Source organism: Anopheles arabiensis, chromosome 2, assembly GCF_016920715.1.
Source record: "Anopheles arabiensis isolate DONGOLA chromosome 2, AaraD3, whole genome shotgun sequence".
Classification (NCBI taxonomy): Eukaryota; Metazoa; Arthropoda; class Insecta; order Diptera; family Culicidae; genus Anopheles; species Anopheles arabiensis.
In genome coordinates this window covers 102844786-102872702 of record NC_053517.1, presented here as the reverse complement: position 1 = coordinate 102872702, position 27917 = coordinate 102844786, and the positions used below count along the sequence as shown (strand labels likewise).

Below are 27917 nucleotides of genomic sequence, written 5' to 3'. Positions count from 1 at the left end.
TAATACTTTTGCTATTTCATTTAAATGATTCTCTAGCTGTTTTAAAACCTTTCAAAAGCATTTCAAATGATAAATAAAGAACAATAATCGCCGTTCCTACACTCCTTACAGCTTCGTCCATTTTGTTCGGCACTGTAACTCAACAACAACAAACCGATGCCGGTCGTCCTGGCTTGAGGAACGCAGAGTGAATCGAAAACGGAAGCAATAAGCTTCCCAAAAACCTTTCCCTCATCATGGGCGACAATAACGCGTTCGTGCTGGATAATGGTGCATTTTATGCCAAGCTTGGTTTGTCCGATGACTCCGAACCGAAGTAAGTACAGCAAGTCTATAGTTTCCTCTCGTGCCCTTTCAATTTACATTGCCATACCCGCTTTCCATTTCCAGAACCATCCTGAACTGCATCACAAAAGCCAAATCCGAACGGAGGCGACCGTTCATCGGCAACCAGATCGAAGAGTGCCGCGACGCGTCGGGCCTGTTCTACATCCTCTGCTTTCAGCGCGGCTACCTGGTGAACTGGGATGTGCAGAAAACGGTCTGGGACTATCTGTTCAGCCCGGACTGCTGTCCGGTGCAGTTTGCCGACACGCCGCTCCTCATCACCGAGCCGCTGTTCAACTTCGGCTCGATCCAGGAAGCGATGCTGGAGATCCTGTACGAAGAGTACGACTGCGATGCGGTGTGCAAATCGACGGCCATCGATTTGGCGGCGTTCAACTACACCCACAGCGAGCAAACGGAGCAGCCGGAGGGCAAACGGCCACTCGCCTGCGTGGTGGTGGAGATGGGCTTCAGCTTCACGCACGTGGTGCCGTTCGTGAAGGGCTGCAAGGTGCGGGAAGCGATCCGACGCATCGACGTCGGCGGGAAGGTGCTGACGAACCATTTGAAGGAAATCATTTCCTACCGGCAGCTGAACGTGATGGACGAATCGTACGTGATCAATCAGGTGAAGGAGGACAGCTGCTTCGTGTCGCAGAACTTCAACGAGGACATGCGGATAGCGCGCAAACGCATCCCGGACAATACGATCCTGCGGGAGTACGTGCTGCCGGACTACACGCAGATACGGCGCGGATTTTTACGCAAACCGAACGAATCGGGTGGGGCGGGCGATGGTGGAGAGGAGCTACAGACGGTGCGGCTCGGTAACGAGCGGTTCGTTATACCGGAGATACTGTTCCACCCGTCGGACGTCGGGATACAGCAGATGGGCGTACCGGAAGCGATCGTGGATGCGATTAATCTGTGCCCGGAGGAGACACGGCCGCATCTGTTCGCGAACATTGTCGTGTGTGGTGGATGTGCCCTGTTTCCCGGCATGCAGTCGCGCGTGGAACGGGACGTCCGAGCGCTGGCACCGGATGAGTACGACGTTAATGTGACGGTTCCGGAAAAGTGAGTCCGAGCAGCCAATTTCCTTGTTCTTTGTTTGAAATAATGGTTCCCTTTCTCTTTCTCCTGCTTCCAGTCCAATCACGTACGCCTGGCATGGTGGTAAGAAGTATTCCCAGTCGCTCAGCTTCATGAAATCGTGCATGAGCCGCAACGAGTACGAAGAGTACGGCACTCGGCATCTGGTGGAGAAGTACGAGAGCTAGCAGCGGCGCAGAAAGGCGAAATGCCGCAGGCAGGACGATATTTCAGGTAAACTGAGGCTACATTTTATTACATTCTTACCGTTTAATTACATATTTAAAAAAGAAAACATTTCATCGCTAAACCGTACATGAGAACAGAAAGTCGTTAACATTCTAACACAAAAGCGAACGTGGTGCTGTTGCTGTCTAGTAAAAGGAGGGTAGTGTTGTGAGCTGTTTCTAATCTCTCTCTCTCTCGGTGTTTCACGGTTTTCTATATTCTAACCATGCACACTCCGTCGATGGGAACTCGAAGGATAACATCCAGCGCGCATTTCCCGCCCTACCGCATCGATGTTCGCATGGGCGACTATGATCAACTTCATCATTATTCCAACATCGACGGGATGTTACACACACACGAGATGAGGGATGAGTAGCAGTAATACGGATGTGTGTTACTCTATACAGGAAGATGTGGAGCCTGTATCAGGATTGGTCACGATTTTGCGTCACAAACTAAAATACACACACTTCTTTCGAAGACTCTCAATTTTCTACTAAACCATCGCGTGTCCGCTTACAATGAACAGAACACGGGGGGTGGTGGTTGAGGGTGGATGAGAATATTTGAGAATTCAGTTCCGAACACGACAGACACACCACACACTCACACACATAACATGAACACGCACACAAACAGTACCGCGTTTTTGGGGTGGCCGCTGTTGGGATGGGATTTTTGCTGCTCTAGAGATTAGTAACACGCCCGTCCTTAATACTGCTGGCGCCTTCGGGCGGCACGCTGCTTGTCGAAGCGCAGCTCCATCTCCTCCAGCACCTTGGGCGTGTAGCGCACGACCAGCTTGACCGAGCCGACCGCCTGCTTCAGCAGCTCGACGGCCTTCTCGTGGTTTTCGCCCTCCACCGACACACCGTTGACGGAGAGCAGCTGGTCGCCCCGCTTCAGCCCCCCGTGCCGGTCGGCCACCCCGCCCGGGATGATGCGCGAGATGTAGATCGGCGAGTTTTGCTCCTTGCCGCCCATCACGTTGAAGCCGAGCCCCTCGTCCGTCTTCGGCAGCTCGACCACGCGCGGATGGGCGTGTCCTTCGCTGGCCGCAAACGCGGCAATCGTCGCCTTGGCCGTCGCGGACGCACGCACATCGAGCGAGCCCTGGATGTCGACCGTCTCGTACACGTGCTCGTACACCTCCCGGACCGCGTTCAGGAAGTCGCTCTGCAGCACCTTCTGCAGGGCGGCCAGCTTGGTCGCGGGCACCTCGCCACTCATCTGCAGCTTTTCCAACAGCTCGATCGAGCGCTTCACATCTGCGGGGTGGAAGGGTGGAGCGGGAATGCAAAACGGGGGGGAGGATTAATTGATCGCTCAAGGTGCGGTGGGGTTTGCTTCGGTTTTCTTTACCTTTCGCCAGGGTTAGGGGCTCACACACGTTTGCCATTATTGATTTGTTTATCTTACTGCTTCCAGATGGATGATATACGATACACTTGTTTCGCGAGCTTCTTTCTACTGTGTTTCTCTCGCTGCCAGAGAGAATAATATTGCGTTGAACGCCTTTTGGGCGATCCCAACTTCACGTACACTTTTGCACAGTAGCTTGTGTTTATTATTACTACCTTTAGCAGCAGCAGCAGCTCTCGATTTTGCCTGCTAGCGAGCGCATACGTACTCTATGAATAGCATAGAGGATTTTTTTTTCTTTATATTTTTCCCCAACTCCGCTCATCCAGGGCTGAAATATGGGAAAAAAGAAAACAAACGTACGCACAGTGGGTAACAGAAGCCAGTCAGATCTGGCCATGAATGGTGACACTTTTGGGTTAACTTTTAATTTCAAAAATGCTTTTTAGAGCGAAATAACCATGAGAGAGATTGTAAATATTGTGTTAATTATTAAATCCAACCAATGACGGCTTACATTTCATGAAATTACAGTGTTAAATAGAATAAAAAATGTATTTTTGAGAAAACAGCTCCCATTGTGCAAACGCACAAGGTTAACACAGTTGCAGGACTTTACTATTATTTTTTTGTACATTTTCCATTTTTACAAGCTCTTCCATTTTGTCGTAGCCAGTCAAAAAACACAATCAATTAACATAAAAGTTGTAAAAGTAGTGCCCCCAACATAATCTATTTCATATGATACCATTGAACGAAGCTTAAGCGCCTAAATGTATGCAATGTTAGGAGGTTGCATGCGCCTAAATCGCCTTTCGATGTAAGCTACTTTCAAATTTTTGAATTACAAGAAACACGTGGCACCTTTCCAGAAACGTGGGTAGAAATAAAATTAGAATGCTATCAAACGCAAATACGCAAATGCAGTCTAATCAGTACATTCCCAAGCAATTAAGGATCGATTGAATTCAAAGTCCTATTTTCCGTTTGACGCATTTTCGAGTATTCTTTCTTTATTTAATCATGAACTGTAATTAAACCCAGCGATAACGACAGTCAATAAACCGGTAATCAAAACTGCAACCCAACTGCAATGCTGATTTAGCCAATTCCCCCCACCCCCTCCCCTTGCACACTCATTATTTCAGCTTTCGATAAAATGCGTCAAAAATGAAGTCCTTTTTCACATGCAAAGAGAGCCCCGGAAAAAATGGTAATTTATTGGTCCACAGTTAAACAGCGATAAAACAAATGGCCGAGAAACAAAACGCACTCAAAATAAAAACAAAAAAACAATAACACCCAACAAAGGCTTAGCCGCGTTATCACGTTTACCCCCCACTCACACACACACACACACGGGCGGGCGTGGAGGGCGAGATATCGATTTAGTAGTCGAGCCCGGGACAATCTTTGATGTGCGTTTCGAGCGTGAGGAAATCTCCGAACACATTGTTACAGTGAGGGCAAGGTTCGATCTGCCGCTCAAAGCCCCCGGGCGAGGTGCCGTACAGTTTCATGCTGTCCACCTGCGTGGCGCGAACCTTGTGCTGGTGGGTGGCCATAGTTCCTCTGCTGCAAAGAAAGAAAGGAAGTGGTTTTTACCTCTGCTAAAGAGTTAAAGCAACCGCAAACGACGAACCTGTTTTGTGCGTGGTTCATCGATAGCTGATGGTTCTTCTGCAGCAGCGTCTGCATCTCGCCCGTTATTCGATTCTTCTCGATCAGCAGCTCCTGGTAAGCGGCCCGCTGTTCGGCAAGATCGTTTTTGCACACCTCCAGCTGTGCCTGCAACGCGACCAGCTCCATTGTGTTGTCGTTCGGTACTTGTGCAGATTTCGTGTGTCCACCCTGCCCTCCAAGGGTTGAGCTTTCGAGCATCTCGTGGCTTAGTATGTTGGCGCGACACTTCATGAGCGCATCCTGCAGGCCGCCCAGGCACGTTTTCATGTTGCTTAAATCATCGATGTAAATTTTGCGCTGAAAAACGATCATTTTTATTATTGAACTCGTATGGACATCTTGAAAACTCACTCCCACCACTCACCAACTTTTCCTGTTCCAGCAGTTTCTCGCGCAGCAGCTCGTTGGAGCTTTCCAGCAGCTGGTTCCGCTTCACGTACTCGCGCAGTATATCCTTCAGCTCATCCATTGTTCTCCAAAAACACACACACACACACAGCCAGAGGAGAGTGCTCCGATCAGTCCCCCTTTAACGGTTCGAAGCTTCTGCCCCAGGGTTCCAAGCCCGTAACCGTGTGCGGTCTGGGTGGTCGGGTTTGGTACCAAAAATGCTAGCTTATCTTCCACCTTTTTGCATCCATCGGGGTTCGCATGCCCGTGCCGATAAGCACCACCACCACCGATATGTTGGGGTCAAAAGGGCTAGGAGTGTATCGAGATTGTGCGATTAGCCCGTTCGGCGATAAGCTGTGATTGTAATTTGTAATGAACATTAAGCTGAGGTAAGAAGCGTCAAAAGGCAGTCAATTTTGGGAACTGAGCGAATGCGCATTGCTCGCTCTTTTCGGTGTTCAAATGAAGAGTAAACACGTTAAAATACTCAGAAAATTGAATTAGAAGGCTTACGCAGTTTAAATGAAAAATTATTGCACTTAATTCCGTTAGCAGAAAGAGGCCGTTAAGCATGGCCGAACACGTGTGACACGTGTCATTAAAATCGGTTTATTAGTTGGCATGTACGCCGGGTTTGTTGTTTGCTTTCGCGCGAGCAGTGCCATGAGCAGTGTTTATCAAATAAACGAGATTGCAGTTCGTAATCGATTCGAGCTTTATTATCTGCCTTACGCTCGATCGCTTCCTTGTTTGGCGCTCGCGTAAAGTGATAACACTTTTATGAGACGCCACAACCTGCGGGCTACGCACGAGTGATTCTTTCCATAAGAGGCATCTTCCTGCAGCGACTTTTGTTTCATAAAACACAAGCAAAATCAACTTTATTTGTTAACGACATTTCCTAAACAATATTTAAAACAAAACACACACAAACACACATACGGCGAAGGAAGGCGTCGCAGCTCTAAAAATGCACTGCAAACTGCTACTGCTACTGAGCGAGACATTCGACCCCATGCGTCGGCCAATGGCAGCCATTTACGTGATGACGGTCGGTGCGTTGCGGCCGGTAAAGGTGGGCAGCTTCGACACCTCGAGCGCAATGTCGATCAGCGGTTTCAGCATGTCCGACGCGCTGCCCAGCACGTTCTCCTTCTCGTACGAGTCGATGTACAGCCGGACGGTGGCGCCCGAGCTGCCCGTACCGCTCAGCCGCATCACGATCCGGCTGCCGTCGGTGAACACGATGCGCAGGCCCTGCTTCGTCGACACCGACTTGTCGATCGGATCGTTGTAGCTGAAGTTGTCGCCCAGCCGCACCTGGTACGTTTTGCCGCCAGCCGACAGCTCCCTGCCCACGAACGCCGGATCGGTGATGGTTTTCTCCAGCGCCTCCATCATCTCGTTGCACGGGGCCAGCTCGCACTCCTCGTAATCGTAGCGGGTGAAGTAGTTGCGGCCGTACCGCTTCCAGTGCTCCACACAGATCTCCTCGATGCTTTTGCCCGTGTGGGCCATGATCGACAGCCAGGCCAGGACCGCCCACACGCCGTCCTTCTCGCGGATGTGGTTCGACCCGGTGCCGAAGCTTTCCTCGCCGCACAGGCAGAGACGGCCGGCGTCCATCAGATTGCCAAAGTACTTCCAGCCCGTCGGAACCTCGAACATCTCCTTGCCGAGTGCTTCCGCGACGCGATCGACGGCCGAAGCGGTTGGCATGCTGCGCGCAAGTCCCTGCACGCCGTGCTTCTTAAAGTACGGAATGCACTCCAGGTAGTGGGCAATGACGGCGAGCGAGTCGCTCGGCGTGACGAAGAACGCTTTACGCCCGATGATCATGTTACGATCACCGTCACCGTCGAACGCTGCCCCGATGTCGTAGTCCCCAGCACGCACCGTGTCGACCAGATCCTTCGCGTACGTTAGGTTCGGGTCGGGATGCAGCCCGCCAAAGTCGGGCAGCGGTGTCGTGTGCACCACACCGTCCGTCGACGCACCGAGACACTGGACGAAGATCTCGTTCACGTAGCTACCGGTCACACCGTTCATCGAGTCGATGCGCATCTTGAGCGGGGCGCCGCCCGGTCTCGAACTGCCGCTGACAAAGCCCCGCAGCTGCTCGAAGTCAAATATTTCCCTCATCAGCAGCACGTAGTCGGCGACGGAATCGATCACCTCGACCGTGAACGGTTTGCCCTCGACCACCGCCTCCGTCACACCGACCTTGCCCACGTCGACCGCGACGGGTGCGATTTTGTACTGCCGAATCTCACCCGACAGGGCGTAGATTTTGTTCGTGAACGCGTCCGGCGCTGGGCCACCGTTTTCGCAGTTAAACTTGATGCCGAAATCGTTGTCCGGGCCGCCCGGGTTGTGCGACGCGGTCAGCACAATGCCACCGAGTGCCTTGTGCCGGCGGATCAGGCTTGAGACGGCCGGCGTCGACAGGATGCCGTTCTGGCCGAGCAGTATCTTGCGCACACCGTTCGCGGCACACAGGCGAACGATCAGTTCGGACGCTTCCTTGCAGAAGTACCGTCCGTCACCGCCGAGCACGAGGGTAGAGCCAGCCAGGGCCGGACCATTCGCGTCCAGGATGCATTGGACAAAGTTTTCCGTGTAGTTCTTCTGGGTGAACACTTTGACCTGAGCGAAGGAGAAAAGGAGGTTATTTGAAAGGGACGCGAGATGGAATGTTGTACTTTCGCGGGAATCTACTGCTTACCTTCTTGCGCAGACCGCTGGTGCCTGGCTTTTGGCCCTCAAACGGGGTGGTCGCAACCGTTTCGATCTTAACGCTCATGACGCTGGCGATGATGCGGGAGAAGCAAAAGCCTGCCGATTGTTTCAGTTGTAAGCGCGCTCAACCTTTACTGCACGTCCGAACGGAATGAAGCCTTCTGCTGCTGCGTGAAACCGAACCGAAGCGCGAGAACCTTCCGTCGTGTCGCGTTTGTGTGATCGGAGATAAGCAGCGAGCGAGCAGCCTCTTGTAAATTCCGCAAAACTCCTTTCTATCTGTTTGAAATCACCTTCAGCCAAGGTCGTACGGAGACAATTTATCAACTTGCGCTATTTGACCGTTCTTGACAGAATGATAACAAACGCCCGGACCAAGGTGCATGGACAGAGGGTTGTAGAAGCGTGATTGAATTAGGAAAAAAATACTGAAAATAAAAATTACAGGAAATTCAGATACAAATTTTCAAAATCAATTAAATGTGAGGATGTTGATTTTGTTGTTGAAAAATCATTAAATAAAAGAAAACTGACAATAACATGATCTATAAATCTTGACACTTCACTGTGGGTTTTCTTCCGAAATAGTTCAAATATTTTTAAGAAATTTACACGAATAGTACACGCATTTGTATTGTTTTATTTAACCGTAGAGTTGGCAACCAGATTTACACACGTAAGTTGGCAACCGGCATACCCGGGTATTCCACACGTTTTGATGCAAAAAATTAACGATTTTCATAGGTAAACAATGCGTTCTATATTTTAATGCTGTAAGCAAGTAATGCCGACCATATATTCTCTTCTATTTCATTTATTCATTAAGTTTTTTTCATTTTAATATAAAAATAACGGTCATATTGAAATTTGGAATCGCTTGAATTTGACTCGAAAATAAGCACAATACGAAAAGAGGAAGAAGAGAAACGTCATTCTCCATACAAAATGTATGGAATACCCGGGTATGCTGGTTGCCAACTTACGTAGTAAAGTTAAAAAAAAATCAAAATAAAATACTTACATGCTGTTTAAAATTACAACTTATGCACCAAAAAATCATAAATTAAAAGTTGGGAGGCTACGGCAAATTTCAGGTCAATAAAAGCAATGAATCAAAAGTTATGGCAGTTTAAAGTTGAAAAAAATACCCGGGTATCCGGTTGCCAACTTAAAGGTTAAAAAGAGTGAAATGAGGCTTATTTTCATGCCACGTAACTTAAATAACTTACAAACATAGCGAAACTAAGCGCTTTTTTGAACTGGTGCACAACTGTCAAACGCTCAAACGTCAAACCGGCAAAAGGCAGCGCCCACTGTGCCGCTCGGCTCGATGTGTTGGAACTTGACGAGCGAGTTTGGCCTGCCAACATAACATAATTTCTGTTCGACGTGTACACTCCGCCGTCGCCGCTGCCAAGGAAGAAAGTATTTACATTCGGCTTCCCGTTTTGCTCTCAATCGGCACAGTACTCGCGAGTTTTGGTAAGGAAACTGCAACGAACGCAACGGGTGTTGTGAAAGTGAGATTTGTAATCGGAAAAGAGGCGTTCACCCCCATCCAGCAACGATGAAAAGCTTCCTGTACGCTCTGCTAGCGCTGCTCGCCGTCAGCCAGCTCGGTTTGGCGAACGAGGAAAACACCGCCCGGTTGCTGGTTTCGAAGCACATCCTGAACAAATACCTGGTCGAGGCTCGTGATATCGTGGTGAAGTACACGCTGTACAACGTTGGCTCCGGACCGGCTGTAAATGTGCGCCTGGGTAAGTGTAAAAGGGGTGGTGGTGTGCGGGGAACATCGAGAAGCAGCGTGCCTAATCGATTGGCAATGTCCTTCTCCTCCGATCCACAGTTGACAACGGATTCCATCCGGAAGTGTTCGAGGTGGTCGGTGGCCAGCTGACCGCGTCGATCGATCGCATTGCGCCGCAGACGAACGTGACGCACATCGTGGTGGTGCGGCCGAAGCAGTACGGCTACCTGAACTTCACCGCTGCCGAGGTGAACTATCTCGCCACGGAGGACGCCACCGAGCCCCAGTTCTCGATCAGCTCCGAGCCGGGCGAGGGCGCGATCGTGGCCGAGGCACAGTTCAACAAGCAGTTCAGCTCGCACTATCTGGACTGGCTGGCGTTCGCCTTCCTGACGCTGCCGTCCCTGGCCATCCCGTACGCGATGTGGTACAGCTCCAAGTCCAAGTACGAAGCGATGGGCAAATCGTCCAAGAAGGCCAACTAAGTCATCCAAGTAGGCAGCAGGCAGACAGGCAGCAGTAGCAACAAAACGGCGATGTGCTCCAGTGACCGATTTTCCAGTCGTTTGGCAGCGCGAATCGCCGACTCAACATCCATCTTTGAAGACTAATTTAATTTGTAAGGCCGTAAACCCGGAGTGTGCAGCAGCAGCAGCAGCATCATTGATCGTCATTAGTTTTCGCCTCATCACCCCCACGTGAGGCTCGATTTGAAACCGTTTTCATCCTTCTAAAGCCGCATCACCCGCATCGCAATCCCACTCCCCATAAATGCTCCGAGGTCACAGAGGAATCACAAAGAAGTGGAAGAAGCAGAGAAGGTTGGAGGAGCAGATCTTTTTTTTCATTTGGTTTTGTGAATAAACCGAATGCGAACTACGTTCGTGCTGAAAAACAAACGTACAAAACGCCTTGGAGTTCATTGGAAGTGTATTTAAGTTCTTTAAATTATTCAACTAGTAGCACAGGAACGTAAGTATGTAATAATGCGCAACCAACCACTCACTCTACATGATATTTCTCTTGAACGCACCCTTCCGTGGCTTGCTCCGAACATGCCGCAGGACGGAGGCTGGCGTGCGGGAAGAAATAATGTGCCCACGGGCTGCACCCGGCTGTCCGCTTGTCGATGGTATCGGCGTGGATGATGCCAGCGGGTGCATCCGAGGTGTACCGGACACCTCTAGTCCACTCTCCGGTGTATCATCCTGCGGCAGAACCGCCCTCTCCACTGGATCCGGCCGATGAAACCGCTCATAGCATGCCATGCCCGGCTCGATGCAGTTGAGCAACGCAATCGAATTGGACGTCAGCACAGCAATGCGCGACAAACATTCCTGTGCGTCGAGCATCGGCTTCGTCACGTTTTCATCCTCCGTCCAGAGCAGTTCGCTTAGTCCGGCGGCCACGAAGCTGCGGATCTGTGCCGTGCTGGGCGTTATGTAGCGCTTGGTGGCGCGTGAAGGAGCAACCAACCCACCGTCTGGCTCCAAACACAAAGGAGGCATCTGCGTGCCGTTCGCTTCCGTGCGTAGATCGGTCGGATCTTCCGCGTACACGTAATCGATACCTTCGACCAGATCCCGGTACTCGAGCACCTCCTCGCGGATCCGGTTAAACAGCGGGTTAAGGTACTGGATCACCTCGTAGGAGAGATTGCTCCACTCGCGCGGGTTGCGCATTACTTCATGGAAAAAGTACGACCGCAGCGCTTTCGGCTCGAGTGTTACGTCTGGATGATGGCGGCGAAACTCCTGCCAGAAGGCAATGTCCCACGCATCCTTGGCGATCGCTTGCCGGTGGTAGAAGTAGTGTATGATCCGGCGGGCAAGCGATTGTGTTCCATCATCTGGGGGAAAAAAGGATGATGCAAATGGGTGGATTATATTTGATGAGGTGAATTTGTTTATAGTAATGCGATTTACCTGTTCCAGATGAGCTGATTTCCTCCGTACTCATACTTTTTGCTTTATTTTGAATTGGATACGCTTACTAGACGCCGCCATTATTTGGATGCGCCGTTTTAGAACAAAGAATTTGAACCGAAATGTTCAGAGTGACCAGAACTATCCATTTATCTGTGATTCAAGCGATTTTTCTTAAGCCTATTGAGATGGCTGAATACAAAAACGACACATACCATCTCTTCATAGACTTCAAAGCCGCATACGATAGCATAGCCAGGGTAAAACTGTACGACGCTATGAGCTCATTTGGAATCCCGGCCAAACTGATAAGGCTAGTTAGAATGACTATGACCAACGTCACATGCCAGGTGAGGGTGGATGGAAAACTCTCAGGACCTTTTGCTACCACCAAGGGTCTGCGCCAGGGGGACGGGCTTGCCTGTCTCCTATTCAACTTGGCGCTAGAGAGGGCCATCCGCGACTCGAGGGTGGAGACTACGGGAACCATCTTCTATAAGTCAACCCAGATCCTGGCATACGCTGATGATATAGACATCATTGGTCTGCGGCTCTCCTATGTAGCAGAAGCCTACCAAGGGATTGAGCAGGCGGCAGAGAACCTCGGATTGCAGATAAACGAGGCAAAGACCAAACTGATGGTGGCAACATCAGCGGACCTACCAATAAATAATCCAAATCTACGTAGGCGTGATGTACAGATAGGTGAACACACTTTTGAAGTCGTCCCAGAATTCACCTATCTTGGGTCAAAGGTCAGCAACGACAACAGTATGGAAGTTGAGTTGCGCGCAAGGATGCTGGCTGCCAACCGGTCATTCTACAGCCTGAAAAAGCAGTTCACCTCAAAGAACCTGTCGCGACGGACGAAGCTGGGACTATATAGTACCTATATAGTACCAGCCCAAGCGCCACAGATTAAGCTTAAACGACTGGAAAATTGAACATCCATAGAAAAAAAATGAAAGCTCCACAGCTTCATTGGTTTAATCAATAGATGGCGTATTACAACTCATCATTATATTGCTATCCTTTTCTTGCAATGTGTTTCGACAAGTTTCATCTTATCATGACCTATATAGCCTTCTAACTTTCTGAGCAAAAATCTATATGAATGGTCGTGTGGTCAGATACGTGGATATCAACACCAACGACCATTACTCAAATCTCACTTGTTTCAGTACTGGTGGTTTCGGTTGTAGTTTAGTATTTAAACAATCGTATCGCCGTTCTAGTTCTAGCGATGCGTAGCTTCAATGCGAAACCATACAACAGTACAGAGGAAATGAGAAAGCTCTCCTCCAAGCGATGAAGCTCAACTGGTTGGGGTATCCCACCAACAGAGAGCGCCACCAGCTTTTTTGCTATTTTTAGAATGCATGAGTCGTTTGCCGTCTGCTAAACGAAGTCTTTCTATATTCCGTTTAGGTAGAGAACTTGAGTCGTTTAGAAGCCGTTTAGTGGTCGTTTAGTGGATTTGTGGCACTTGGGAGTACTCACATACGCCTCTGAGACATGGACACTGTCCAAATCTGACGAAGCCCTCTTAGCCGCGTTCGAGAGGAAGATGCTCAGAAGGATACTTGGCCCCGTATGTGTGGAAGGACAATGGAGGAGCCGCTATAATGACGAGCTATACGAGATGTACGGCGACCTCACTGTCGTACAGCGTATTAAGCTCGCCAGGCTCCGGTGGGCTGGCCATGTTGTACGCATGGAAACGGACGACCCAGCCCGTAAAGTCTTTTTAGGCCGTCCACAAGGACAGAGGAGGCGTGGTAGGCCCAAATTGAGGTGGCAAGATGGCGTGGAGGCGTCCGCCATTAAGGCCGGGATAACGGACTGGCAGACGAAGGCGCGAGACCGTGAGCGGTTTCGGACACTCCTGAGGCAGGCCAAGACCGCAAAGCGGTTGTAGCGCCGGATAATGTAATTGATTCAAAGCCGGATAAACGATTGATTCAAAGACTTGCACCCTATAACTAACGAAGTTTTATTATTACTGCAGAATATCACAGGCTTTTTTCCAATATTGCGATAAAAATATAAAATTTATCACTCTGTCCACTCTGCCAATACCGCCTGCGAATTTTTAGTACAAACGGGCCGTAGCACAGTGGGCGACTGATAAAAATGGTAAATATTTGTATGAGCCGTTATTTCTGTGCCATTCAAATTTTGCAAAATATTCAAAACAAATTCATTTTGTCATTTGTTATAATGTTCGGATGGAATAACTCCAGAAAATACAAATTGATTACTATTTTTCCGCTCAAAGTCATACACAAACCATTCATTGCTCTTTGTTTACTCTCTACAGTGGTAAAATGTGTTCCGGTGGAAGCTTTCTATTGAAATAAATAATAGCACATGAGCACAAAAACTGACTTTACTTCCTCTGCTTGATGATCGGAAAGTATCGATGGCAGGAAAAGTCAAACTCCGGCGGCTGCTTCGACTGCCGGCTGTGCCCACTGGCCAGCAGGTTCATCATCACGTAGTTCGTTTTGGCTACCTTCACGATATCGTGCCACTGAAATGAATGCGAAAAGAAACGGCATTAGCACAATGACGAGAAGCACGCATCAGGAAAGAAGGACGTTTTCCTCCCTACCTCCTCGTCCGGGTTCGGGAACGTTTCGAGCAGCATGCGCGCCTCGTGGAAGTGTTTCGCGGCCGCCGCGTACAGCTCCGTCGCCGGCGACTGTATCATGATGAACTTCATCTGCCGAAACTCGCTGTACGGCATCGGGGGCGGCGTCGAAAGGTTCGCGAACGGTGCGAACCGATGCTCGAACCGTACCTGCTCGTTGTCGAACAGTGGCAGCGGTTCCGGGATGCGATCCTCCTTGTAAAACCCGACCAGCGCTTTGTAGTAGCCGCCGCACAGCATCTCCATCGCTTCGTTAAACAGTATCTCCTTTACGTCCGTTTTTGTTTTGCGCTTTTTCGATTTCGGCTTTTTCTGGCTCGCCTTGGCCGCTTTCGGATCGGCCGCGTACTCCTGCTCCGCGAGGAACGTTTCCGCCCGCGTCAGTGCGGACACGATCCAGCTGAACAGGTACTGGTACAGATACCAGAAGATGTACAGATACTCGTGCACACTGTACAGCTCCAGCTCTAGGCCGGCGAGCAGATAGAACGACATGGCGCGCAAACAGTGATAAAACACCCAGGTGCCGAAGCACGCCAGGTGGCGGGAATTTTCACTGCGCGGGGTGAGCGAGTGCAGGTACACGTCGACCCGCTCCGCACCGTCCTGCAGGTGGGCAAAGTTGAGCAGCAGCAGTCCAAGATGGTCTCGCTGGCGGGCCCGATTGTAGCCACAGATCGCGAACAGCGAGTAGAACGTTTGCTCGTGGTACTCGAAGAACGAGTTGATGCAGTTTATCGCCTACAGCAAACAGGAGTGTGCACAAAGCATGTGATAAACCAATTTAATCATCATTGCACTGCAAATGTGCTCACTTACGAAAGGATTGTTGTACAGCGGATTGTCCGGACGGAGGGCTGGTGGGGCGATGAAAGCCCGTACGGATTCCTTCAGTACCTCGATGAGTGGTTTCACGCCAAACACCAACCGGCCGGCGGGAAGGTACAGCGTTTGCGGTATACTTCGAGACAGCAGGCAGGGCGTAAACTTCTTGTTAAAGTCCATCAGAAAGTTCTTGAAAATTGAAAAACGGCAAAGAAGGAAAAACTTAACTTCCAGCGATCGAGTGGAACACCTTAACACGCAACGACCGAGTCAGCCACACTACTCACCAACGCTGCATGGTAGCTGGTGCAGTTGGCAATTTTGCACGCATGCTTGATGCGCTGGATTAGCTCTGTCAGATATTGGATGCTCAGTTGGCGGTCCTTGATTTTGGTGCTGCGTGGAAACGTCGGCGGTAGCAACCGCTGGTTTACCATCATGGAAAAGCCCATCGGGTTCGGTGCATCCGCTGGGAAGGGAAAGATTGAAGTAGGCAATGGTTTGATTACGTGCACCTCGTAAACGAAACCGCAGGACACTTACATCCCTCCACGGGCTGTGTGCCCAGCTCAATCGTCTTTTCTATGGCCTGTGCCAGCTCCAACGCCCCGTTCAGTGACTTTACGATGTCGATCATTTCGGTTTTCAACGGTACGGCCGTTTGCTGTACAAAAAAAAGGGGGGAAAACTCATTAGCTCTTTCGTTGCAAATGGTACGCTTATACGCTTTTCCATGGCCTACCGCTGCAACTTCCTGCCCATACCGCCAATTGCCTTGCTGTAAAACGGAGGACGATTAACGGATTAGTGACCAGTTCTGCCATCACTTCCTTCCTGCACACAATTACCTTCAGCGGGTACATTCCCACCAAGCTGTGCAGAAGCAGCCGCGTGAACCGAACGCGTGCCAACAGTGCCTGCAGCTCCTCCCTTTCCCGCTCATCCTCCGTGTCTTTGGTTTTTTTGATCAGCTCCTCCTCGGCCGCCTTCAGCATGTTCATCGCCTTCGTTTCCGTCACCTCCTCGCTCAGGTTGTAATCGAACGAGCTGTGCTGGAAATCTTCCTCCTCGTACACGTTGGCTCTATAGGGAAGGGGTGGAGGAGGAGTGAAGCATGATACACACAACAACCTTTTTCTAATATTGCACATGTGGGTACCTGATGATAAAGTTTCGTATCAGGTTGATGATCTTCTGTATGGCGATCGAAAACGAGCGCATGGTTTTGCATTCGATTCGGTTCGGTTTATGCAGATACAGACAGGTCAGCACGGTCTGGGCCATCGAGTGTCCCTCCAGCCACGAGACGGTACACGAGTACACCGCATCGATGATGCCGATCGATTCCTTCGCCAGCAGATTGTTCAGCTTGATCTGTCCAGTCTGGGGGAAAAATGGTAAGCAAATAAGCTGGCAGTAGAGCACCATTGGCCACCGGGTGGTAGCGATTGCTCTACCACGTTATCATACCTCCACCGCTGTATCGAAGGTTAGCGGTGTTGCCTCCCGGTTGCAGCTCATACCGGCGTCCATTTTTGGGTCCATCATTTCGATCGCGGACATAGCTTCCAACAGCCCGAACGTGGAGTCGTGCACCAGCTCGCCGAGCTTGAGATCTGCCGAGGGCAACAAGACGCACACCGGGGATTAATGTTTGCGACCATTCGGCGCGGCCGTCCCTTCCCGCTCTTACCCTTCACACAGTCGAAAAACTGTGCGGTAATTTCATTCCAATCATCCGCGCACGGTTCCATTTGGCCTACCGTAGCAACAGCAGCAGCAGCAGCTTCTGCCTCAACGTTGGACGGTGGGTGGGATGGGTTTTCGCTTTCTTCATTCTGGTGCCTGTTGGAAAGCGAAGCGGAGACGTTGTTTACTTGCGGACAATCGTTTCCCGAAACCAACGCTACAGCTCCGGGTGGCCTTACCCTTGGGGCAGTACTTCTGCTTCCGATGATTGGTCGCACATTTTCCCCGTGAAAAACCGAACAAAAAGTCCTTATTTTGGTCGCAAATTGCACGAAATATCTAAATAAATAAAACGGGACCAGCAGGGTGTCTGGAAGACGAGCTGTCAAAATAGTTTTTACTCCCCCCCACACACAAACACGCCATTGCACACTGTAGCTGTTCGAAGGACATATATTGCGTGCGATTATTTTGTTCGCAAAAATGCTTGGGGTCAACTTCGATCTTTATCAGAATATATCTTCACTTGATGTTAAACTGCCCTTCATTTTCTCAATATTTTCGTGTGGTCAAGCTTCCTTTATACAAAAAATATTAAAAAATAATAATAATTCTTGTTTTCGCCATCTACCAGTGTGCGCAGGGCCTAATGTTTACCGCCTAGCTGTCAAACGCCAACCTCCCATTCTCACTTTCGCATTCTCACAACCGGTTTTCACGAGCTCCATTTCCACGAACGAACCGGCACCCAAGTGATTCAAAACGCTGAACAGTAGCGAAAAGAGTAGCTCGTGAACTAGCTTCTACTTCCCGTTGTTGTTGTTTGAATAGTTTATAGAGGCTTTGGCTCCAACGGAGTTTTGAAATTTCGATGCACATAAACACATACATTCTCACTGCACGGGTTGAACTGCGAATACTCAGTTCTGAGAGAATATACTCGAGCGCTCACGCGTGAGTGCAAGCAAGCGCGGTATAGAGGATAGAGGGAGAAAAACGATTATTTTGCTCTGTGGTATTCTACTTTGCTCCGCTTCGCTTGATGTCCTCGTACCAACTCAACCTGTCGTATCCTGTTTGCCGTGCAATAGGGATGGTGCACCTCGCACCGGATTATCATTCCGTGTCGCCATCCCATCCGGACTTGTCATCCCTGTTTGTCATCATGGCTTAGTGATGGGCATGCTTGTTTGCCATACCACATCACTCCTTTTTTTGTTTGTTTTTATTCCCATTGGATTCCCATATACCATTACCTATGAGTGCAATTTAATTTCTAAATAAATTCCTATTCTCTTACATAATCTGTCAACCTAGCTGGTGGATTTCTCTTTCTCTGACAATGCGTTATGTCCTTACTCAATGTTTCCCCCGATGTTTGCGCTTCCTGTATTCCCGATTCCTTATCAACCAATTTCTCAATTTTCTTTAAGTGGGCTACATTTCTCTTATAGCATCTGCTCGTTTCTTGGTCCTCAATCGTTACCCTTGATCCATCTTTTCCTATCACCACAAACTCCTTTGGGTTGAAGTTTGTTTGCAGTTTGTTACCCGGGAGCATATTTTGCGCTAGCACTATATCTCCTTCTGAGATGGACGATTTGCGTGCTCGTCTCCTTTCATCTTCGTTTGTTTTTCCTTTCCATTTCCGCGTTTGGTCTTGATCCCTTATTTCCTCTCTTATTACGGCGGTCTCTATATCTTCCAATGCCGGTATTTTTGAACGAATGGTTTTTCCGTATAATAGCTCGGTAGGTGTTTTCCCTGTTGTGGAGTGCGGTGTTGTGTAGTACATCATAAGATATTCTTCTAAGTCCTTTTTCCAATCCCTTCCTAAACCTGCACTTATCTTTAGTCTTTTTAACAACGATCGATTTTGGCGTTCAACTAGACCGTTTTCTTGAGGCCAGTACGGGGTGGAATGATTTAGATGTATGCCATGCTCCCGGCTGTACGATTCAAATTCCGTTCCGACCAGTTGTTTCGCGTTATCTAATGTTATAGTTCTCGGGAACCCTAGTCGCGTAAATATTTTTGCCAACTTCCCTACCGTATCTTTGGCTGTTATTCTGGTCATTATTTCCACTTCTTTGTACCTACTAAAATAATCTACGAGTACCAATAAATATGAACCACACGGTAATGGCCCTAGGAAATCAAGTGCAACGTCGACCCACGGTCTTAAGGGTAACGAGCGTCGTGTCATTGGTTCTGGGTTTCCCGGGTTTTCTACCAGACGACATCCCTCGCATCCAACAACGTGTTTTGCAACCTCTCGATCCATTCCGGGCCACCAAACTCTATTCCTTAATCGGCGTTTCATGACGGACTCCCCCGGGTGTCCCTCGTGGGCTAGCTCTAACATCCTTGGCCGTAGCGCTTTCGGTACAACTAGTTTGTTACCCCTAATAATCATATCCCCCGCCATACCTAGCTCTTCTTTGAAAGGGGCATATGGTTTGGTTTCTACCTCGTTCCAGCTACCAGATTGGAGGCTATCTCTAACCTTCAATAATTCTTCATCTATCTTGGCAGCGTCTTCTAACTCCTGTACGTCTATGGCTGCCGATTCCATTATGGCCCATATCATATGTTTATTTTCCTGCTCGAATGGAATTCCCTCTTTATTATCCACCAATCGCGATAATGGATCCGCTATATTATTTGAGCCTTTCCTGTATTTTACCACGTAATTGAAAGACTGCAATCTCAACAGCCATCTTTCAATACGGGCACATGGACGTGATGAGGGCTTAAAAATGACTTCTAACGGTTTATGGTCCGTTTCCAATTCAAAGATACGTCCTAGCAAGTACGGAGCAAACCTCTCTACCGCCCAAACCAATGCCAAAGCTTCTTTCTCTGTCTGGCAGTAACGCTGTTCAGTATCTGTCAAACTCTTACTAGCATACGCTATTGGTCTAGGTAGATCGTCTTGTGAGCCCTCGAATTGAACTAGTACTGCACCTAATGCAACCGGCGAAGCGTCAGCGATAACTCTTGTTCTCATGGAATTATCAAAAAAATGTAAGAGTTTTACGTCCGCCACCATTGTTTTCAATTTCTCGAATGCTCCTTTTTGACTATTCCCCCATTCGAACTTGATTCCTTTATGTGTTAACTCGCGTAGTGGTGCCGTTATTGTTGCCAGGTTTGGCAGAAATCTTCCTAAATATGTTATTAGGCCTAAAAAACTTCGAACTTCTTCTGCGGAAGAAGGTGCCCGAAATTTTCGCAACGCCTCAATTTTTCCTTCTGTGGGTTCGATGCCGTGACTCGAAATTCTATGCCCTAGAAATTCGATCACCGGTACTTTAAATACGCATTTTTCCTGATTTAATAATATGCCCTGTTTCCGTATCTCGTCCAGAACCGCTCGTAGGGCCTCATCATGTTCCCTCTCAGATTTTCCGAAAACCAAAATATCGTCAATGTAATTGACTGCATTTGAACTGCATTTTGCTAACACCTGCTCCATAATTTTCTGAAAAACCTCCGGTGCTATCACAATACCAAACATGAGTCGTTTGTACCTGAATAGGCCCATATGGGTTATGAATGTTGTTATGTACCTACATTTCTCATCCAGTTCCACCTGGTGAAATGCATCCTTTATGTCTAATCTACTAAAGATTTTAGCCGATGTAAATCTAGGCAAAAAATCTTCTATTGTAGGCATAAAATGCCTTTCTCTTACAATCGCTGCGTTTGCTCTACGCATGTCAACACATAGTCTTAGATCTCCGTTATCTTTTACGATCGGTACTAGTGGTGAAACCCATTCACAGCCTCCCTCCACCGGTTCTATAATATCTTTTTCAAGCAGATACTTAATCTTCTCCTCTATCTTATCTAACAGTGCTATTGGTGGGCGTCGCGGATGTTGGCATACGGGTTGTACATCGCAGTCAATAGGTATTTTTACCTTTAGCCCTTTTATCTTCGGGAAAACGTTCCGTTCACTATGCTCTATAGCCTTAACCCCGTGTGTGCTCGGCAACCCTATAAATAACACTCCTAACTCCTTAGCCGTAATTCGACCTAGTAGCGACTGTTGGCTTCCTTTTATAACATAAAATGAAGCTGGCTTGCATATCCGTCTCCCCTCATCCTCAATTTCAACCGACGCCTCAAATTTGCCTAATACCGTTAACGGCTTAGCCTTTTCTCCATATGGTAAAAATATCTCCTTGCACTCTGTTAGATTTACCCCTCTTTCTATAACATTTCTTCTGAGATATTCCCATGCTTTCTCGCTTATTATGTTTTTGTTGCATCCCGAATCAACTAAAACATGCAGCATCACACCTCCCACTTTAATCCACAGCATCTCTCCCCCATCGCTGATGTTGTAGATGAAATTTTCTGTGCTTGATTTTCCTTCTTCTTCTTCTTCAGTCCGGTTTTCGATAGCCCTAACTCTTTCCTGTCGGTAACGTTTCGCCCCATTATTGTCATTTCCTCCTTGCCTTTTGGTGGATCCAGGTGTGCGGCACTGCGAACCAAAATGTCCGACCTTCTTACATTTATAGCACTCCTTATTACGTGCAGGACATTTTGGATCAGCCGCCAAATGATCCTTTTTCCCGCATCTGAAACACTCTCTCTTGGCCGGAACCACACGGTTAACCTGTTCGCTTGCATTATAGTCCCTTGTTTCGACTTTTCCTGGTGCAAGTATTTCTCGTGCCTGCCTTTTAACTGATTCGTACGAGCTAACTACTTGAATCATTTGTTCTACATTCATCGCTTTATGTTGTAACAATTTTTCTTTTAGTTCATTTGGCGCGAATAATATTACTTTATCGATGACACTATTCGCTCTAGCTTCCTCTTCAGTCTTGCCGAAACAACACTTTTGGGCCAAACTTTGACACCTGAACGTGAACTGTTCAATCGTTTCACCCTGCTCCGGCTTTAGTGTCCAGAATTGATTCCGTTCAAAAACCTCGTGCTGCTTGGGACAAAAGTATTCGTCCAACTTTTGAATAGCCACATTATAAGGATCAATACCTTGGCTCGCGTCTTCCTTTACATCCGCGCCTGGTATAGTGGCAAAGATTTCCTGCACATCTGGTCCCGCCCTTGCCAAGAAAATGTTTCGTATCTTAGTTCTGTTCTTCTCTTCGGTTGCCGCAATGATGAAGTCAAAATTTCTTTTGTACTTAACCCATTCGCTTCTGATAGAATTCCGATCCATCGACCTAAAAAGGAAATGAGAAATGTTCCAAGTGTCCATTCCTTGAAACCATTATACATTATTAGCACATGTGCTCATTCTTTTGTTCGTCCACCCATTTTGTTTTTTTTTTTTCTAAACCCATCTGACCCTTTCTCCATTTTCTTTTCTGTTCTCCGACAGATTCTTTTTTTTTTTCGTGTAGTTTGCGCTCCGGCAAGAAATCATATTTCTAATAAATGCTCTCCGGCATTCCTTGTTAGCTAGCGATCCACGCAGTTTCAAGTGTGTTTTTTTTCTCCGGCATTCATTGTTTGCTTGCGATCCACGCATTTGCATGTGTATGCTTCTAACTCGTGCACTCCGGCTTTCATTTCATGTCTTGCGATCCACGCATTTGCATGTGTGTGTGTTTCTAAGCATGCCCTCCGGCGACCCTTTCTTTCTGATCATTCGCTCTCCTGCAGATGATCATAACACATAAACTAGGACACAGTTACACTTTGGACATTCACAACTACTACATTTATTATTAACCTTTGGTTTTTTTCCTTTCTTTCCACAATTTCACTCAATCACTTTCTTTTGTTCACCGTTTTAACCTCGTCGCCAGTTGTGGTATTCTACTTTGCTCCGCTTCGCTTGATGTCCTCGTACCAACTCAACCTGTCGTATCCTGTTTGCCGTGCAATAGGGATGGTGCACCTCGCACCGGATTATCATTCCGTGTCGCCATCCCATCCGGACTTGTCATCCCTGTTTGTCATCATGGCTTAGTGATGGGCATGCTTGTTTGCCATACCACATGCTCCAAGCTTTCTACTTCTGTCCCATTGGGCAAGTGCTGCACCGACAGTCGTTCAAAGCAAAGCAACTACGTCGCATCGAATCTCACCCTAAAATGACCTTCCAATCAAAATTTGTGCAAGATTTATGCACAACCGATACGGAAGCGCACGAGCAGCTGATACAGCTCGCACAGAGCGAGCAAATCTTCCTGCAGAATGTGCACAATCTGCACAAACCATCGCTCGAAGCCCTGGTGTACGCGCTGCTGATGAAGCAGCGGGGAAAACTACCCGCCTCGCTGCTGCATGGCGTTAACCTGCAAACTATCCTGTCGCTCGTGGACGGCAACCACGACCGCCTGCAAGGGGATAGCGATTCACTCCGCTGGACTTTGAGCGCCCTAGCGCTGACGGCACTGCTCGAGTCCGATCTGCAGATCGTGATCCGGGAGCTGACAACGTTTGTGGATCGGTTCGAGCGGGAGCTGCACGCAACGCCGGTCTACTATGATGTGTTGCAAACGTTTCTCATCCTAGCACAAGAGCTTCCCGAGCTGGTTGCCATCTGCAACCGAGCTAACGGTGCGGACATGGTGCGCCGGTTGCAGTCGGACTCGAGGGTGATGCGCACGAAAGCGTTGGCATGTCTGCAAACGATGATGGAACTGAATCCCGATCTGGTCGAACAGTGGCTGTCCGAGATGCGCAGTCCGGCGCACCCGATTGAACGGAAAGTGTTTCTGCTGCGTGAGCTGCTAGAAGCGTTGTTGCGGTGTACGGGCGACAGGAAAGCGGACATACTGAGCGCATTGCAGCTAGATCACCTGTGGTTGGTCGTGTTCGAGGCGTTGGTCAGCAGGGACGCCGTGTGTCGAATGGAAGCCGTAGCCATTCTCCGGCACGCCATCGGTTACGCGATGCACTGCGAAATGAGTTTTACCGGACAGTACTTTGCCTGGTGGCCAGAGTGGGAGAAATGCTGCGATGCGTGGCAATCGATTGTTGCCGTACTGGAGAGGCTGGACGAATTCAAACTAGCAGTGCCGATGGAACAGATCGAAAAGCTGTTGGTCCTGCTGCCCTGGGAGTGGAAAACTGTTCTGTTCCGTTTGCTCCTGGACCACACCAACGGCCAGGTGGTAATGCATGTTCACGACTATTTTTTGAAGTATCGCAAGTTCAACGCCACGGAGGCGGAGATGGAAAAGCGACTGTTGGACGGCTTAAACCGAGCGCCACTGGCGGACGGTGGTAGTGTGCCGAAAGGTGTGATTGACAAGCTGGGCAAGTACTACGACACACAGGAAGCGTACGATTATCTATTGCAAACAATACCGGAACTCTCATGGAACCCGGTCGCGTTCCATTGCATCGTCAGCGTAGTGCACCAAAGGACGTTCAAGCTGGCATCGAAATGCAAACGCAGGCAGGAAACGGCAGCAACGATACGATCGCTTACGAGCTGCGCTAAAGTATGCCATGATATTAAAAACTTGCCCCTGCGCTTCGCGGCCTTTGTGCTGCTGGTGCATTGTGTCAATCAGCTTGCCGAACCGACGACCGATGCGGCCGTTCTGCTGGCCGTAGTCGCGGAAATGCAGAAGCTTACCCCAATGTTCGCCATCACCCAGGAACACTTTCGCAGTCCGGATGGCAGCTTGTTCCTGGACCGCCTAACGAATGATGCCCTGGAGCCGCACTGGGGAAGGGTCAGCCCTGCGGACACTTTTCTCATCGAGCAGGTGCTGGTACAAAGAGCTAAAAACAGCCTATACGCTTGCCTTGAGTTGAGTAGCCATATGCTGGAATCGAATATTTCCGTTTGTTGCAAGCTGTTGGGACATATGCCCGAATTAGTTAACAGCGTATTTGATAGCATTTGCAAAAACTTTCAATCTGCGGTGGACAGCATCAGACAGGCGCAGGAAGCAGGCGAACGTATACCGCAGCAAGCATTCGCTGTGCGTGAGCAGCTGATCGCTCTGCAGGAAGCAGTTGACAAGAGGAAATTTGATTATCCGCCAAATTTGAGCGGTATGATGAGGCTGATGAAGGAATTGCAAGCATTCGTAGATGAACGGTTGCAAAGCTTCGACTACGCAGACCATGCAAGGGCGATAGAAACGATACAGCTAACACATCTGATCGCATGGCACGAGGACTGTTGTATAGTGGCTTCTCTTTTCTTCGAGTCCGTATCCGTTCAAGAGCTCAAAAACAGTCTCGATCGTCGCGGTGTGGGGGAAGCGCCAACGACCGATCAAGTGTATGCAATGGTTGTGGAAATTCACCTCAACTATCGCCAGCATGAGCAGAATTTCATTGAGATATACGACACGGAAGAGCATTGGTCGGGACTGCACATCTTGTTTGAGATCGATACAGGGTTTCCCACGATTTATTGGTTGGTTCCCATCAATTTTTGGTGGGTTCCCATATTTTTTTGGTGCGTTCCCACGATTTTTTGGTCGTTTCCCAGAATTTGTTGGTCCAATTGTATTGATATCCAATTGGAAAATACCAATAAAATATGGGAACGAACCAAAAATCTATAGGATACGACCAAAAAATCGTGGGAACGCACCAATAAATCATGGGAACTGACCAATAAATCGTGGGAAACCCTGTAACGTCGACGTGTTAACGCTGGCGGTTGAGCTGCTTTACGCGGACTGCATGAAAATAGGAGAAGAATGTTACCGAAACTTCAACCGAGTGAATATGATCGATCGCTGCTATGAGAAAATTTTAACCCACCACCAATCGGAGGACCACTTCCTGACACTGATGTCAAAATTTGTGAAAATGCTGCTCGATCCATTCTGTGCGGAGAACATGGAATATGACGATGTGTATATTCCTGACTTTGTTCTAAACTACGTGTCCATGTTTTTCGAGCAGGGCACCAGCACCACCAACGAACTGCCGCTTATTGTGCTGGAATGCCTGGACGGCTTTCCGGACGATTTTTTCCACTATTGTGATTGGATAATTATCAAAATTTTAGCACAGGGCATGATCTTTGGTAAGGGACCAATGCGTGATGCTAGGTATGTACTGCTAATTTCCCTACTACGACTTGAAAGTGTTACTCAATTCGTATTCTTGTTTCATGTTCAGCAGCCAAGAAGTGGATGTGATAAAACGGTTTGGTTTGGACGTACCGTAAGTTGCATCAATAAAAACATTATTTTATTTTAATTACACATTGACAAGCAACATTGCCCTTGTTTTGTAGGTTGAAAAAACGCTACCAAGCGGATGGGCGTATGGTTCGCGTGATGTGCAGTTTGTTTCTCCATCGGTTCAACCATTTCGAAGACGGTGCTTTTAACAGACTGGTGCCCAGGGTGGAAGAAAACCTAATGCAATACTTCACGGAATCTAAACTGGTTATGCATCACGTACATCGCTTCGAGATCTACCCTCTGCAGAAGCTTTGGGCGGCGCAAGCGCTGTGCATAGCGGTGTCCATCGCGGGCTGCAGTAAACCGGACGTCCTGCTGAAGGCACTGCTGTACGAAGCGAACCCGACCTGCATACAGCGTCTGCTCGAGCTGATCGTGGTGGACAGCGAGATTAGCACGCTGGCCATCGCCAACTCGCTCAAGGACGGGAAGGTGACGCCGGCCGGCATAGAGTCGATCTGCGGCATCCTCTGGCTGCGCTGCTGTCGCGATAAGACGCTCAATAATCAGTCTATCTATTTGTTAATGCCCTGGACGATGGCCGAAAGCTTCACCATTGGCTTGTGGGCACAGATCACTATAAGCAAGCTGCTGGCACGGTTTCCACGTGCGGATAAGCCGCAGTTCAAGCAAATGTACACCATGTTCAAACAATCCCATCAGCAGACTAACATTAAGCCGCACGTTACACGGATACTGCGGGACGTTCGATTCCAACTTGACAGCAACTGTTTGCTAACGTTCGAGAACGTGTTTCACAACATACCGAAGGCGGCCGGTGTACCGGCCGAGGACGTCGCAGGGACGGCGCTGCTGAAGGCATGCGTTCAGCTGCTTGATGGACTCGGCGAAAAATTCCTCGGCAAAGCAATGCGGGTGCAGAAACTGCCGCGGGAAGTGGTGGAAACCAACCGTGTGCCTTACCAACCGACAGACTGGACGGGCTACTTCGTCCCGCCAGAGCATGCGATCGTGCCGCTGAAGCGGTTGGATCCGCGTCAAGATCTGATGCTTGAGCTGCCGTATCGGTTGTACAATTCGCAGCAAAAGAGGGTCGGTTAAACAAAACGCTGCTGAGCTGAAGTTGATTGCGCAGTGTTCATGTATATTTACATTCTTTTTTTTTGCAGGAAGCTTCCAAAGGATTGTACGTGGTAGCCAGTAACGTTACCAATGTGCCCGATCTGGCGGACCTTGCCAGAATGGGCAAACGCTTTGGAATCAAGCAGCTGTTCATCAACTCGCTGCAAGATCTTGACAGCAAGCAGTTCAAGATGCGTAGCGCGTCCGTCGAACAGTGGCAAACGGTGCGTGAACTGAAGGCCCACAATGTGTACTCATATCTGTGGGACTTGCAGGACAAAGGTTACACGCTAGTGAACGTCAAACACACGGAAACCCCCCAGAGCACACCGCTCCATCAGCTACAGTTGCCCAAAAAGTGTGTGCTTGTACTAAAGTACGTAACATGTGCTGTTGGTGGTGTTTGTTATTTTTCTACTTGAGAGTTATGTTTTTTTTTCTCGCTCCCCTTGCAGCCTGCTGGAGAGATTTCCACACGCGGTCCTGAATGTGTACATACCGCCGATTGGGGCTAAACGGTTGCTAACCGTTCCCGAAACGGCAGCCTTGTTGATGTGGGAGTACGCGAAACAACACCACGCTGCCGCTATGTAGGGTTGATCCATAGCATCGGGGTAGTATCCGGGCGCAGTTGGAAGTTGGAAAGGGAAAAAAACCAGGAGCTTTCAATTAGTGGCGCTTTGAATGCTGCGAAACAGTAAGCTTCTCCTGAGGATACTTACACCTTGAAAGAAATTTGTGTTGCATTATTCTTTTTAAAATCATTATCTTTTTCTGTTTTTTAAATTTGTATCATCTTACTTTACTATTAATCATTTATAAAGTATTTTCAATTGAAATCGAGATATCGTTCCCCCTGTCCCTGTCCGGACAAGCCTCCGAAACGACAAGAGAGCGAGAATGCAAATGAGGCATCCGCAGCAGCCGCCGTTATCTCCGGTTGCGCTGCGTTCCAGTCTAAAACATTGTTGTTCCCATGCGACAAACAAACAGCATGAGTATTAGAAAAA

General features: G+C 48.7%; 9 protein-coding genes across 12 annotated transcripts; 3 read left to right on the top strand and 6 right to left on the bottom strand.

The window, feature by feature from the left end:
* The first annotated feature begins 124 nt into the window (after positions 1-124).
* Positions 125-2151, top strand: LOC120908147 (actin-related protein 6). The gene is made up of 4 exons (XM_040319138.1): positions 125-316; positions 391-1404; positions 1478-1653; positions 1903-2151. The coding sequence occupies exons 1-3, from the start codon at positions 237-239 to the stop codon at positions 1605-1607; spliced, it is 1224 nt and encodes a 407-aa protein (XP_040175072.1). The 5' UTR covers positions 125-236; the 3' UTR covers positions 1608-1653; positions 1903-2151.
* On the bottom strand, positions 1648-3363 carry LOC120908192 (protein lin-7 homolog C). Its single transcript, XM_040319150.1, has 2 exons — positions 3013-3363; positions 1648-2918 (listed from the first exon to the last, which is right to left on the bottom strand). Exons 1-2 carry the CDS (start codon positions 3047-3049, stop codon positions 2362-2364), a joined length of 594 nt encoding a protein of 197 aa, XP_040175084.1. The 5' UTR covers positions 3050-3363; the 3' UTR covers positions 1648-2361.
* An 828-nt stretch (positions 3364-4191) lies between these two features.
* On the bottom strand, positions 4192-5407 carry LOC120895228 (optineurin-like). 2 transcript variants are annotated; one of them, XM_040298377.1, is made up of 3 exons: positions 5060-5407; positions 4655-4992; positions 4192-4587 (listed from the first exon to the last, which is right to left on the bottom strand). In XM_040298377.1, exons 1-3 carry the CDS (start codon positions 5162-5164, stop codon positions 4401-4403), a joined length of 630 nt encoding a protein of 209 aa, XP_040154311.1. In that variant the 5' UTR covers positions 5165-5407; the 3' UTR covers positions 4192-4400. The 2 variants fall into 2 exon arrangements, with proteins under 2 accessions (XP_040154311.1, XP_040154312.1); XM_040298378.1 differs by having other exon boundaries at positions 4192-4584.
* A 530-nt stretch (positions 5408-5937) lies between these two features.
* Positions 5938-8180, bottom strand: LOC120895549 (phosphoglucomutase). The gene is made up of 2 exons (XM_040299036.1): positions 7814-8180; positions 5938-7734 (listed from the first exon to the last, which is right to left on the bottom strand). Exons 1-2 carry the CDS (start codon positions 7889-7891, stop codon positions 6127-6129), a joined length of 1686 nt encoding a protein of 561 aa, XP_040154970.1. The 5' UTR covers positions 7892-8180; the 3' UTR covers positions 5938-6126.
* A 991-nt stretch (positions 8181-9171) lies between these two features.
* LOC120896231 (translocon-associated protein subunit beta) lies at positions 9172-10477 on the top strand. Its single transcript, XM_040300213.1, has 3 exons — positions 9172-9309; positions 9390-9587; positions 9677-10477. Exons 2-3 carry the CDS (start codon positions 9395-9397, stop codon positions 10060-10062), a joined length of 579 nt encoding a protein of 192 aa, XP_040156147.1. The 5' UTR covers positions 9172-9309; positions 9390-9394; the 3' UTR covers positions 10063-10477.
* Positions 10478-10495: 18 nt separating this feature from the next.
* On the bottom strand, positions 10496-11665 carry LOC120896230. Its single transcript, XM_040300212.1, has 2 exons — positions 11503-11665; positions 10496-11426 (listed from the first exon to the last, which is right to left on the bottom strand). Exons 1-2 carry the CDS (start codon positions 11534-11536, stop codon positions 10585-10587), a joined length of 876 nt encoding a protein of 291 aa, XP_040156146.1. The 5' UTR covers positions 11537-11665; the 3' UTR covers positions 10496-10584.
* Positions 11666-13759: 2094 nt separating this feature from the next.
* On the bottom strand, positions 13760-17060 carry LOC120897527 (N-alpha-acetyltransferase 35, NatC auxiliary subunit). The gene is made up of 11 exons (XM_040302486.1): positions 16909-17060; positions 16674-16825; positions 16451-16596; positions 16140-16363; positions 15829-16063; positions 15723-15758; positions 15524-15644; positions 15268-15449; positions 14975-15169; positions 14117-14896; positions 13760-14035 (listed from the first exon to the last, which is right to left on the bottom strand). The coding sequence occupies exons 1-11, from the start codon at positions 16947-16949 to the stop codon at positions 13892-13894; spliced, it is 2256 nt and encodes a 751-aa protein (XP_040158420.1). The 5' UTR covers positions 16950-17060; the 3' UTR covers positions 13760-13891.
* Positions 17061-17142: 82 nt separating this feature from the next.
* LOC120897526 (uncharacterized protein K02A2.6-like) lies at positions 17143-20358 on the bottom strand. The gene is made up of 2 exons (XM_040302485.1): positions 17327-20358; positions 17143-17247 (listed from the first exon to the last, which is right to left on the bottom strand). Exon 1 carries the CDS (start codon positions 20346-20348, stop codon positions 17958-17960), a length of 2391 nt encoding a protein of 796 aa, XP_040158419.1. The 5' UTR covers positions 20349-20358; the 3' UTR covers positions 17143-17247; positions 17327-17957.
* A 2317-nt stretch (positions 20359-22675) lies between these two features.
* LOC120897525 lies at positions 22676-27912 on the top strand. 3 transcript variants are annotated; one of them, XR_005738539.1, is made up of 7 exons: positions 22676-25016; positions 25264-25686; positions 25757-25801; positions 25875-26877; positions 26955-27283; positions 27363-27604; positions 27732-27912. XR_005738539.1 is itself a non-coding variant. In XM_040302484.1 (6 exons), the coding sequence occupies exons 1-6, from the start codon at positions 22750-22752 to the stop codon at positions 27499-27501; spliced, it is 4203 nt and encodes a 1400-aa protein (XP_040158418.1). In that variant the 5' UTR covers positions 22676-22749; the 3' UTR covers positions 27502-27725. The 3 variants fall into 3 exon arrangements, 2 of the variants coding, with proteins under 2 accessions (XP_040158418.1, XP_040158416.1); XM_040302484.1 differs by lacking the exon at positions 27732-27912 and having other exon boundaries at positions 25760-25801; positions 27363-27725; XM_040302482.1 differs by lacking the exon at positions 27732-27912 and having other exon boundaries at positions 27363-27725.
* The last annotated feature ends 5 nt before the right edge of the window (positions 27913-27917 follow it).